The 13,258-nt window shown below is 32.4% G+C and overlaps 2 protein-coding genes across 4 annotated transcripts; one reads left to right on the top strand and one right to left on the bottom strand.

Annotated features, from left to right (window-relative positions):
• The first annotated feature begins 3,348 nt into the window (after nucleotides 1–3,348).
• Nucleotides 3,349–5,522, top strand: LOC112049924 (cell cycle checkpoint control protein RAD9A). Of its 2 annotated transcripts, none has more exons than XM_024087986.2 (3): nucleotides 3,349–3,532; nucleotides 3,605–4,004; nucleotides 4,659–5,522. In XM_024087986.2, the coding sequence occupies exons 1-3, from the start codon at nucleotides 3,499–3,501 to the stop codon at nucleotides 5,407–5,409; spliced, it is 1,185 nt and encodes a 394-aa protein (XP_023943754.2). In that variant the 5' UTR covers nucleotides 3,349–3,498; the 3' UTR covers nucleotides 5,410–5,522. The 2 variants fall into 2 exon arrangements, with proteins under 2 accessions (XP_023943754.2, XP_023943753.2); XM_024087985.2 differs by having other exon boundaries at nucleotides 3,350–3,532; nucleotides 3,599–4,004.
• Nucleotides 5,512–11,470, bottom strand: LOC112049925 (ubiquitin-conjugating enzyme E2 G1). Of its 2 annotated transcripts, none has more exons than XM_024087988.2 (5): nucleotides 11,286–11,470; nucleotides 10,824–10,926; nucleotides 9,795–9,892; nucleotides 8,938–9,116; nucleotides 5,512–7,034 (listed from the first exon to the last, which is right to left on the bottom strand). In XM_024087988.2, exons 1-5 carry the CDS (start codon nucleotides 11,329–11,331, stop codon nucleotides 6,954–6,956), a joined length of 507 nt encoding a protein of 168 aa, XP_023943756.1. In that variant the 5' UTR covers nucleotides 11,332–11,470; the 3' UTR covers nucleotides 5,512–6,953. The 2 variants fall into 2 exon arrangements, with proteins under 2 accessions (XP_023943756.1, XP_023943755.1); XM_024087987.2 differs by having other exon boundaries at nucleotides 5,512–7,281; nucleotides 11,286–11,467.
• Nucleotides 11,471–13,258: the final 1,788 nt, after the last annotated feature.

The following is a 13,258-nucleotide window of genomic DNA, read 5'->3' on the forward strand; positions in this document are numbered from 1 at the left end:
CAGGTTACAAAAAAAGTGATCCGAATTCAGATATTTTTTTGTTTTTACACTTCCTGAACACACAACTCGACATTGTAGACGATATTTAAACAAACAATTCCTAAAAAATTATTTGTTTAAATATCGTTCGTTGTTTATTATACGACTAAATGAAATTAGGTAAATTTTCCACATTTATTTTGTCCGCCACAGTTTTGATGCGCCCATCTCTTAGTATAAAATATCTTTGTCTGCAGGCTAATTCACAAACTTTGACGTGTGTTAGTTAATTACGAAATTGAGATTCTATGTAACAAATAACAACCGTCGCCTACTGTCATACCTTCGTGGATATCATACAGTAGGTAGATGACCTTTGTCAGATGATTTGATGTTTATTTTAATAGGTTGTGTTATATATACCAAATTAGTGAATAGGCCAGCTGGCCTAGGGTATTACTGTATATGTTTTCTGTGGTAATTAAACAATAGATAGCTGTGACTAAACCTATATCTAATTAACTATCCGCTATTAGCGCTATGTTCTTAATATTAGTTTAGTTATTCAAATTAAGAAAATTGTGCTGAAAGTTGGAATAATTTAGATAATAAGTCTGGATATTATTAGGACAGATAGATTATACTCGTAGTCTGGTATGCACAATTGCAAATTTGCACTGTTTACACGGACACGGATAGTAGCGGACGCCCGCGACTTCGTCCGCGTGAAATTCAATTTTCACAAATCCTGCGGGAACCATACATTTTCTGGGATAAAATGTAGCCAATATTGTGCTCCGAGATTTCATTTATCTCTATACCGAAATTCACCAAAATCAGTTCAGTGGTTTAGACTGAAAAGTTAACAGATAGATAGACTTATTTTCGCTTTTAGAATACTCGTAGATCTAGCGGACGTTCGCGACATCGTCCGCGTGGAATTCTGTTTTTCACAAATCCTGCTGCGAGAACCATGGATTTTTCCGGGATGAAAAGTAGCCTATATTTTAATCCAGAGTAAAATCTATCTCCATTTAAAACAGCCAAATCGCTTCATTAGCCGCAACGTAAAGGAGGAACAGACATACACACTTACACACACTCTTTCACCTTTATAATATTAGTGTGATATTAGAATGGATTCTCAGAGGAATGAGCACTACGCATGTAAAACAGCTGGGCACTGGGAACAGCTCTCAACTCAAGACTAAATTCCCAACGGATAATAATAAAAGGAGGATGGCGAAAGTGGGAGTCATACTCTGAAGTGTCGTACATTCATACAATTGTATTAATTAAAACTATTATTTTAAAAGATGTTTGTAAAAAAAATATTGAGATTTTACAGACCGGGAATCAAGTTTACTTCTATATTTAGCTTAGTAAAATTGTACTACTTTTTTCCTATGACTGAAACGCCTTGTCGTATTTATCAAGCAATTACGCAGTTGTATGTCAGCGGCGGTGTTTTTGACATTTATGTATAGGTAGGGTACCTACCTACTATTTTCAAGGTATATCTTTTTACTTCCTGCTTTTCAAGACTGCTTACCATTTGTTTTTTTTCTTAGTTTAATCACGATAAACAACAATTAATAGGTTTCTATTATGTACGCTACTTCTTTCTGCTGGTCCCAAAATACATGCAATCTCGCCATGCTCCTTTTCTGTCAGTCATCATTTTGTAACCCCGAGTTTCTATGACAACTGATTGTCATAGAAACTTTTTACCCACATAGTTTCCGTTCCCCTAAGAATAACGGGATAACAATAGCAGTCGGGGATAGTCTTACGGGGAAAATTTCTGTCACTGTCGTGAAGCCACTACCAAACAGTGAAGTAATTTTTCATATCAGTTCAGTAGTTTCGGAATCTATTCAAGGATAACAAACAAACAATCAAATCTTTCCTCTTTAGTATATTAGTTTAGTTAGAGCGTCTAAGAAAAACGGGCAAACGGTAATACTTATTACTTACTTAGATAATGTTAATTTATCTGTTAAATTATTATGTAGATAGTAGACATTTTAACAAGCTAAGGTACTCCGTACTAGAATAAGAATAACACAAATAATCTCATCGTCAATTACACAATCACTTTATCAATTACCTACCTAAGTGCATGTACTTAGGTACGTGCCTGTTAAGCAAACCAACCTTGCAAAATAAAAAATATTATAATAGGTACAACCTCGGAGTCTTTTGAATATTTATGAATAATTACAAGTCCTGAATTCTATTCCCATCTTCATAATAAATTTAATTTTTAAATATTCACCGCCTATTTTTGCGGAATAGATAATGAAAGATAATCATAGATAAAGAAGGATAACTAAAGTGATGAAAGACTTCAATCAAAACAATAATGGTTGAACAATTTACACTACAGGGGTCATTTTGTTATTGGACGCATCTTAGACCATTAATAAGAATGTTGTTAATGGTCTAAGGGACGCATGCACTAAAGTTTGTATGATAGGTACCTACCTACTAAACTATCATATCAATGAGACAACCATGGACGCCCACCGCCATGGATTGTCCCGGGTAAAAATCTCTTATACTATCCAAAATTGTAGCAAATAGTAGTAGTATATGAGACGAATATCTTAGCATTCCATGGATTCACCGTGCGGGTGCCGGGTCCATCGCGCGGTAGAGAGAAGAACTCCGAGCAGAGTCCTTGTGACTACAGGATGTAGGGTTAAGGAATTCCTTGACGATCGATCAACACTCCCCGTTCTCTGCTCGTGTTGTTCTCCCTGCCTAGCCAAATTTGGTAAGATCCTATTAGAGCAGCTTTGGATACTCATTCTAATATAGAACTAGCTGCACTTCTAGAGAGGCCAAGGTCTTTAAGCAAGTTATAGAGAGATTTTGCTGGTAATCCTCTCGCACCTACTTCTAGGGCGTACAGACTAACTACATAGCCATTTTTAGTTAGTTCATTTGTTAGGTCATAATATTTATTCACTTTTATGATGTGGTCCTTCGGAATGTTAGTCTCCTACGGCACAGTAAGCTCTACAAGTACTATTCGGTTAGTTTGTTTGGACAATAGGAAAATGTCTGGTCTAGATCCCGAGTTGAACTCATCGAAAATATTTAACACGACTACAAGAATATAATGTGTCTTATAACACTACACATAACTATATACACCCATGTAATTTTTACAGAGGCTAACAATCACATCGCTTACTTACTATGTATGCGTCCCCCTATGCATCTTCATATCCAATTCCTCTACGCCAAATCTGTTAGCTGTCAGTCAAAACAGACAAAAAATCTTGATTCCGGATCGGTCGATTTAAAAATAAAAACAATTTTATAGTCATAGTCAAAATTGTGTCACTGTCATTGTCCTTGTCAAAAAAGTAAACAAATTTTTAAAAAATCAAAGAAAAATAATTTTTTAAAGACTTAAAATAAATATATTAAAGAGAATACTAAATAGCATAGTAGGTAGCAAATAGCAATTCTTGCTTGAATTGTCTAAATCCAATATTTATTGTTAAAATGAAATGTCATGTGCCGGGCCCTAACGTTAAAGGTATTTCGCGTATCATAAAATTAAATTAAATTTGATTTAATATTACTTCTAACAAAATATCTTAAGTTTTAGGAAGGACAGTCCATGTTTTAGCAAGATTTGGCGATGAGTTATATTTAGAATCTCTTCCGGATTGTGTACTTCTAAAGACACTAAATGCATCTGAAAGTGCATATGCTATGATAAAGTTCAACAACAGTTTTTTCTCATATTTCAAGTACAATTTCTATTCTACTGAAGATAACGAAAGTTTAAAATGCAAAATATCAATGAAATCTGCTCTTAATGCCTTTAAATCTCCAACACACATGGACAAACAAGTAGAAAACCTGGAAATTAAATTGGATCCCGATGCCTGTAAACTTATCTTCCAGTTTAAATGCAAACATGGTATTGTTAAAACACATTATGTATCAATATTAGATTGCAAAGCTACGCAAGCAGTTTATACCAAAGATCAAGTGCCAAACAGGTGATTTTATGACCTTTTTGTTATTATAAGTATGAATACTTTTCTCATTGCAGAGGAAAGTATTCATAAATAAGTTACATTAGAATTATTATAAGAGATTTTATTCAGCAGTACTTGTCTGATACTCACTTTGGACAAAAGCCTTCTGCAATCCTTTCTATAATTCTTTATTTATTTCATCCATTTAGAATTATGCTCACCTTTTTTACTTTATAAGAATGACAGGAGACACGCCAGGCAGTTGCCAGGTCCATCACACAACAGAGAAAAAGAGACCAGAACAGAGCCCAGGGCTTGTGACCAATGGGTGTAGGATTTTAAATTTGTAGAATAAACAATACCTATACATAAATATATCCTAAAAACAATTTATTTTTGTTGAATTCTGCAATCTGCAATCATGACTGTGTCCTATAAATATTTGTGGAAAACAACTGGAAAATATTTGTGTAATGAAGGTTTGTTTGTTTTCCAGTTTCTGGGTGTGTATATACTTATATATGTAGTAGTATGTAAATGAATTTAATAAAATCAGCTATCTTATTAGAGATAACACAGGCTATACATATGTATGCTTACTTTGGGGCTAGATAGTGGTTTCAATTTCCACCTATGTTATTTTTCATTGGAAATTTGTTTTTATTTATGTTTCAGAATTATAACATCTCAAAGATTACTTTCTGAAACACTTGGAAATTTTCAAAGTTCAGATGACCAAGTCACAATAGAAGCAACAAACCAATCATTGATTCTACGGAACTATGTTGATGCTAACATTGAATTGACAAAGATTATAAGAACTCAGATAAATTTGAAGGCATCCGAGTTTGACAGTTACACGGTTGGGGTAGATACAACCATAACATTTACACTCAAAGAGTTTAGGGCTTTGCTAGCCTTCGCTGAAGCACTAAGTCTACCAATACAGCTGCAATTTGAGACAACAGGACAACCAGTGGTATTTATTGTTCACAATGGTACAACTTTTGAAGCACATTTTGTAATGGCCACCTCAAAACCTGATGCTTTAACACAAACACAAGCTTCATCACAAAACAATTCAAGGACAGACTATAAAAGGAAAGAAGTTAACAACTCAGTAGGTCCAATGAAAAAGAAACCTCACTTAGATATTGATATATCAAAATGCTTAGATGAAGATTCACATTTATTCAATTACATAGACATTCCTGAAGAAACTGATTTGCGTCCAGAAAAAAATGGAACAACTGAAGCCAATGCAGCAGAAGAAGACAATTTACAAGAATATATGGATTGTGATATTCCTGGGTCACCAACATCGAGAACAAAAATAAAATCAGTGTTCAAAAGATGTTTTGAAAGCACATTTGACCCAAGAAGTATACAGGGTGTAAAACTAGTTGAAAACTCAGATAGCGACTGAATATGAATTTTTAATAAGCAAACATATTTAATGTAAATATTGTGTATAACTTTCATGATTTGTTATGTTTTGTTGATTAATAAGAGGAAAATAAAAAAAACATTTTCACTGCATTATGATTTTATAGTAAAAATATACAAGTAAATAATGTACATGCTTCACAAATCAATCTTTCAGGGCATAATTACTATAAACATTTGCAATTATATATTACATTATTATTTATTTTGAAGGTTAGGTTATTCCAATCTACAGAGGAACCATTGGTATTATTGATATTTGATCTAGTATTATATTTACTATTTAAATTAAAATATGAAATGTATATATGCAATTCTAAATGAGTGCAATTATGCCACATTTGTTAAAAAAAATGTTTCATTATTATACCTAGATCTTGCCAAATTTCAAACAGTTTATAACCTATATAAATATATGTATGTAATATAATATTATTGGAGTTTGATTAGAGCCCTAGGGCCAATACACATAGGTGCAGAGTACCTAAAGAACCCTTGGCAAAGGTGAAACATCGGTACCACCAACATTCACCAGTGCATCATCGATCTGTGGCAACTGAATTAATACTTTATTCAGATTAGATAAATACTTTCATTACATTTAACATCTCAAGTGCATGCACTGATCCTGGGCATGGGCAGTGCAAGATATGGGCAAGGTTCATAATTATATAAAAAGATACTTTTACAAAACTTTCATTTTTTATTTGAAATAATGTTTAGAATATATTTATCACTAAGATTCATTACAAAAAAAAATGATGGCTATAATATATTGATCTGTCCACATACTTTTATGGGACCACCATAGGCCGAGCAATAACCTGTGAGAATTTGTACAAGCATTTTTTTAACACAGGTTAATAATATCCTTATTTAATTCAAAAAGGATTATATAAGCAAGATATTATAGCACAGTGAGCAAGATATTATAGTACAAATGATAAATTTAAAATTTTACATAACTGTTTGAATTACATAAGGAATTAACCAGTTGAAAATCTGCTTCACAGACAAGCAAAGTTTAATGCTCGGTTTGCACAATAATTGCAAAAATTAAGGTAACTAAAAATTACAGATAAATTGCTTGACACAATTTTCAACTTTTTCCATAGCAATGTCTAAAATATACATTTCCAGCTACTAATAAATAATGTTTAAATTACTTTATCAATTTGGTTTTACTATAAGGAGATCGACAATGTATTATATTATAATGATTGAGATTTGTTTTCTGTAAAAAAAAATATCATACACCATTTTATTATTATAACAATAGCTAGCTAACATGTCTTAAAAAAGATGAAAAAGACCTCGAGTTCTACCTTTAATTTATTATTTATAAAATACGGCAGCGATACCATTTTATTATAATAATTATTTAAATCAATTTCAATATTGTCTCTGGCCCGGGTGGTGGGGCTCACACTGAGTTGTGGTGACGCTTCGCAACTTGCAAAGACATACAAACTTTACCACCAAACACTCACTATCCAAATAAATAAATAAAAAGGGCACTGTTATTTAAGAACAATCCTCTTGGCTCTTTCTCACACACTGTGCTACTTTTCTTTTAAACTCCGAATATGACTCTCTCCATTCTTTCTGTAAAAAGAAATAGAATGAGCACACTGCTACTTATATTCAGTTTTGTTTGGAGGCAACTAGTGTGTGCAACCTAATGTTAAATCATATGTCAATTGAATGTTTGTGGCCCGCGTCATGTGGCCCTTTCCCAACATGACAATCTGTTGTTACTTTTTGTTCAATCCTAAAAACAATCTTCTTGACTTTTCCTAACACATCGGGCAACTTTCTTTTTGAAATCCGAATATCTCTCTCTCCATTCTTTCTGTGAATATAAATAAACATGATTGTGAGTACATGAATATATACACCTGAATTTGCTTTTGATGTATTGTTAACATAATGAGAACTTGCAACAGCCATAATTATTTCAATAATTATCATTACTCCTTACATAAAGATTGCACATACTACATTTTATAACAATATATACACAAATAAACATCCACAAAATCGATATTTCAACAATTGAGTCCATTAATAATTTTGGCTGTCACAATAAACAAAGTCAAAATATGTAAAATGCTTTTGTTCAGTGAAATTGTTTGAAATGACTGAGTAATGACCACAACTTTTGATGAATCTGGTTTACATACAAGTTGAAAGGTACATTTAAAGCATACTTAAAGTACAAGTTAAATATAAAACCACAACACTATTAACTATTCAAAAAGATCTAAATATTAATATTTTGTATCTATACTTATAAACTGGTAACTGATTTTGATTATATAGAGAGCTACAGCTTTACTGAGCAACATGTATTTTATTCCATATTACCTCAATCTGCAGGCCTTCTGCTAGTTAATTATATTAAAAAATGTTTTACAGCAATTTAAAACTTTTAATCTTTTATGGCTTGAAATCACATTGTGAATTTATAATTTATAATAATTACCAAAATTAAATTAAATTATCCTTTAAGGTATATACCAAAAAAATATCAAATCAATCAAAAAATCAAATCAAAATAAATAAATAATATTCCAACACTAAATAATTTCATATGAAACAATGATTTTTCTTTAAAAAAATTTAAATTAATTTAATAACAGCAATAACTATTAACAAACTTAAGTGGAAGTGGAATTGACACTTCATGCTGGAAAAGATAAGTGGACCAGAGAAGTGACAGACTATCCTCAGACTGGAAAATAAAGAGGATGACCCCTTGCCAAAGACGGGAGGATGACCTGACATACAGCAGGTGGCACCCGGAGAAGGAAAGCAAGGACCAGAGGGTTATCAAAGTGTCTGGAGGCCTATGCCCGAAAGCAAGTTGAAGAAAGAAGAATCAAAGTGTCAACTATACAGGGTGCTCAAGAGTATTTCCTATAACTCTAGGGTTATATTCTCTATAGAAAATTATTTAAAAATGTCTAAGGAACATATGTTCTAAAATGAATATATTCTGAGTAAAAAATATTTCTTTTGTAAATAGATCTTAAATTGTGTCCCTTATATCGCATCCTTATATTATGACCTAGCCATACTTCTTAATTGATAAATATCATGCAGCAGTGTGCAAACTAGTGAAATGCGGAGTGCTAGTTGCAATATCTCGTCTATAGTCTTACTAAGATTATGTATCTATTTTAAATAAAATTTGCAAGGATAAATAAAGGTGTGTGGATAGTCAGAATTATTTGAATTACTTTGTATGAAACATAAAGTCTTTTAATTTTTATAGTTAAAAAAAAAATTTGCTGTGCATGGCTCCTACATGTGGACAACTACTTTCAGTTATGGGAAACACTCCACAACACCCTGTATATTGAAAAAATATTTGAAATCAACTCGGTGAATAAAGACTTTATAACTATTATATTATAATTTCATGATAGTGTTAAGACACAATAATTCTTTTTTCAAAAATGTTGAATAAACCTGTTATTTTAAAAATTACTAGTTATTGACTTACTGCAGCATCAACATTAGCAGGACTTTCATCATTGGGATCAGCCAACATGGAGATAACACTAATGAGTATTGTCTCCACTGTATGTACTGGTAACCACCTCTCAGAAGCTTTCTCATAGCCCCATTTGTCATCTCCCGGCTCATGCAATATTGATATGCAGACATCTCCATTCTTTTCAACTGAAAATTAGAGACAAGATGTTGATTAATTTTAAGTATTAATTTGCTTACCGTATTAGTGGACCCGGTCATGCTCTGCTTTGAATTATGTGCGCTTCTTGCCTACCTATGCTACCAATACCCTACAAATGCTCCATACAAACTTCCATGCCCCATTTTAGGGAAGTGGGGGGTTAGAAAGAGACAAAAAGTGGCCTTTGCCACTGTCCATCCTTTTAACTATCTCCACTTAAAAAGTCACAACAATTTGTAGCTCCATTTTGCCTTGAAAGATGGACAGACACATACACACACTTTCTTATTTATAATATTAAGTATGGATTATCAATTATAATTTATTTATTTGTATAATATAGATAATTATCAATTTTTCATATACTTAAATAAAAATAATTGCTTTATTCTGTTTGCCTTTTTACTTTTTATACATTTTTGCAAGTGTACAATATTTATAAAAGAAATTTGAACAAAACCAGATAAGTAATCAAATGCAGAAATATTCACACAATAAAAAAAGTTTACAATTATCTTACTTAAAATCAGTTTATAGTCAAGCAATTGAGATCACTAGTGGCTGAAATGAACAAGAAACAGCTAAATTTTTAAAGTATTGAATAAAATTAATAATTTGATATATAGAATGTAATGAATAAAATAAATAATTTGATTATTACTCACTGTTTGGATGCCATATTTCAGTAACAAATTTCATCCTAGGTGGTCTTAAAGGATACTCTTTTGGAAAGTGTAAATGTGCTTTAAAGAATCCACCTTCACTGTAAATAAAAAAAATTAGAATTGTTAATGTAGTCATACAGCACCTACTATAAACTTTTATATCTTAACTAGCTTTAAGCCTTTTAATTATATAGCTAACTAGCTGACGCCATACAGTTTCACCTACGTGGTCCCTTTTCTCATAAGAGTATGGGATAATATATAGCCTATAGCTTTACTCTGTGAATGGGCTATCTAATACTGAAAGAATTTTTCAAATCGGACCAGTAGTTCCTGAGATTAGTGCGTTCAATCAAACAAACAAACAAACTCTTCAGCTTTATATATTAGTGTAGATTAAGATAAATGTGAAAGTTTGCATATTTGGTTTCAATACTTGTTTTTCAAGTAAAATATTGCAGACCTGAAATGTAATGTATCTGGTCAATTACCAAAGATTAGTTTAGGTAGATTAGGTTTAGTTTGAAGAGTATATTAAGTGTATTGTAACAGTTTTATTTAATTCGCTAGAAAAGGAGATAATTTTTTTGTCCTGTGACACCAGAAACCCTTTCAATAATAGCCTGACAGTCAAAGATACAATATCCCTTGGATTTGAATACTCTGTAACGTCTTTTAAGATTTTACATATAACATGGTTGTTGCCTCAGTATCCAATATGTATGTCTAATGACTGCAAAATTAAAACCTAACTATAAATATCTGATTTGATCAAACCTAACCATATAACTTCTCTCTTAGTATTATAACAATAATAATTTATCCTATGGCATTTTTAACCAACTTCTTATTCCCTATTTACTAGTTAATATGTCGCTTTCACAGTTTTTTACACTGGGCTTAGCTGACAACTTATGAATAAACCACCAAAACAAGTTATTGAATTGACAAAATAGAAAACTTGCTGTAACCACACTTGAGGCATATAATTTTATATAAAAATAAATAGACTAAAAGCGTTCTACTTACTATAATGTATCTGGAGGACCAATAATGAGTACCTCCCATCTGTAAATATCATTGTCATCTATCAACCCAGCAGAAAAACCTTCCACTGGATTTTTGTTCAATTCTGAAATGAGAATAAGACAGCAACTGGTACATTAAACGAACACAAATAAAATTATAATCACACACGACTTCAAAATGTTACATGAAACTTTGCCAAGACCAAGAACTCATTATATTTGTCTTTGGCAACCAATGTCCGTCACTGCAGTAGATATTGATTTTATTTCAAAACCGCAGTTGTAAAACTATGAATTCACAAATAATTACCTATAATGAACATACCAAATTAACTATTGGATCCACAAAGAGTCTTAAATTCGACCCAGTAAGGTCAATGATTGCGCGAAGAGTTATGTCGTCTGGAACTCTGGTGGAGATGATTGCCGAAATTATAATTAAATGGCTATTTGTTACACATACCTGCTAATTGCTTTTTTAATAAAAGCGAAGACTGTGGCTCTGACATTAATTACAATTAAGAAATGTACCCTGACGACACGAAACAAATGATTTTTCCACAAAAGATGGCTGGCTGAATTTATGCAGGTTGTGAAACATATGAGCTGTGCTGTGCTTGTTTCCGGTGTGCCAACTGCCAATGTTACCATGACTTGACAGGATTTAGACAGAATATAGGCTAAAAATCCGCCCGTAGACTCGTCCGGTGATAGTTCGGTTATTTGGTTCGGTGTGACCACAGACAATCTCAGACTAATTAGATAAGGACCTGCCTCGCTAGACGTTCTTTACTTTTGTGTCAATGTAAATGATCAACGATCTAATGCGATTATAAAAACTGTCTCTGGAGAATCCATGTTTCATAGTTGCAATCGTGTTCGTCGGTTAAAGAGCTCCGTAAAAATACCGTATTGTGTAGTTGAATGGCGTAAAAAACAGGCAAAATCTTCTAGTTTATTTGATATAAACCAAATCTAAGCTCGTTTTCCTCAGAAAATTACAGCCAAATTTGTTTATGAATTTGGGTGCGATACTGGACCTTTTTTCTAGCTGGCTTTCTTATGAGTTTTAAAGGCATAAGCATAACTGGGTAGAAGAGGAAATTAAAGACAGGATTTACTTTTTAATAAACTAACAATATATTATTTAAAAAGACATTTTTTAGAATGTACCTAGCAACCAAGAAGAATACATTTCAAAATTTAAAAATATAAAATATAATTAAATACTTGGGCATATAAAAAAAAGATTGTAATAAAACCTCCTTTATCAGTAAGACCCATAGTGAGCGACCAAGTCTCGGAACCATAAGGGACCAACACTGCGCTTTCCGGTGCAGGGTCACCATTTCAGCACCTTGGTACCCCAACGTCCAGCGGCTTTTCGAACTAATGTGGCTCATTGCCACTTCAGCGTTCAAGTACTACTAAGTACAACTAAGTTCAACTTGCTGAGCTATGTCATGATCTAAGTTCGACCGCGGATCTCCTCATTTTTGATTGGATCACACAGAGAAATTCCAAGCATAAATCGCTCCATCGCCAGCCTTATAATAAGACCCATAGTTATCGACCAAATCGCGGATCCGTAGATCATCACTGGCATCACATCTTGTAGGTCGCACTGTTCGAATTTCATTCGTTAGAGAAATATCCGTAGGGTGATCAAGTTATATATTTTTTGTTTCTTTACTGGTGAATGCCTGACGCGAGCGTTACAAAAAGTGTGATCGGGCAAGGCAAACGAACGTTGAAAGTGAGATAGAGATTACTGATGATAGAGAGATGTTTCGTATGTACAGTAACATATGAAACTTCTCTCTATTAACAGGAGCAAGAGAGAGAAATTGTACCACTACTACCACCAGCTTACTCCCCAAGTCAGGCGTGCTTAAAGAAGTTTTACTTTAAAAAAACTTGTGTCTCTTTGTAGTTACAAACGTCTATGGGAGGTGCTGATAGGGGGCTAGCCGGTGAAAGCTAAACGCAGATGGCGCCATTAGCGCTGGTTCCTTTATTACTTTTGACGGTAGTATTTTATGGCGGAAAATTTAAAAGAAGTAATGTGTTTTAAAACAAATTAAATCTTTGAAATTTGTTAACGTTAACCCTTTATAAGAAAAAAAAATCTTTGAGACAGTGTGGCTTTTGATCTTAAATATATTTATTATAAGATTTATGGTATGTTAATAACAATTCATTACAAAATAAAACATAAAACACTGCTTTCATATTAAGTATTTTTTTTTATCCAAGGTAATTACAAATATTATATACTTTCCTATTTTTATTAACACAATATCTAATAAGATATGATAAATAAATAGGAATACTATTATAGGTGGGTACTAATAGAAACAAAAATTGTTAAAATATACTTAACTAATAAATTACTAAATAAGTTTTAATTATATTTTAGTTATTGATGAATTAATA

This window comes from Bicyclus anynana, chromosome 8 (genome assembly GCF_947172395.1).
Source record: "Bicyclus anynana chromosome 8, ilBicAnyn1.1, whole genome shotgun sequence".
NCBI classification, from domain to species: Eukaryota; Metazoa; Arthropoda; class Insecta; order Lepidoptera; family Nymphalidae; genus Bicyclus; species Bicyclus anynana.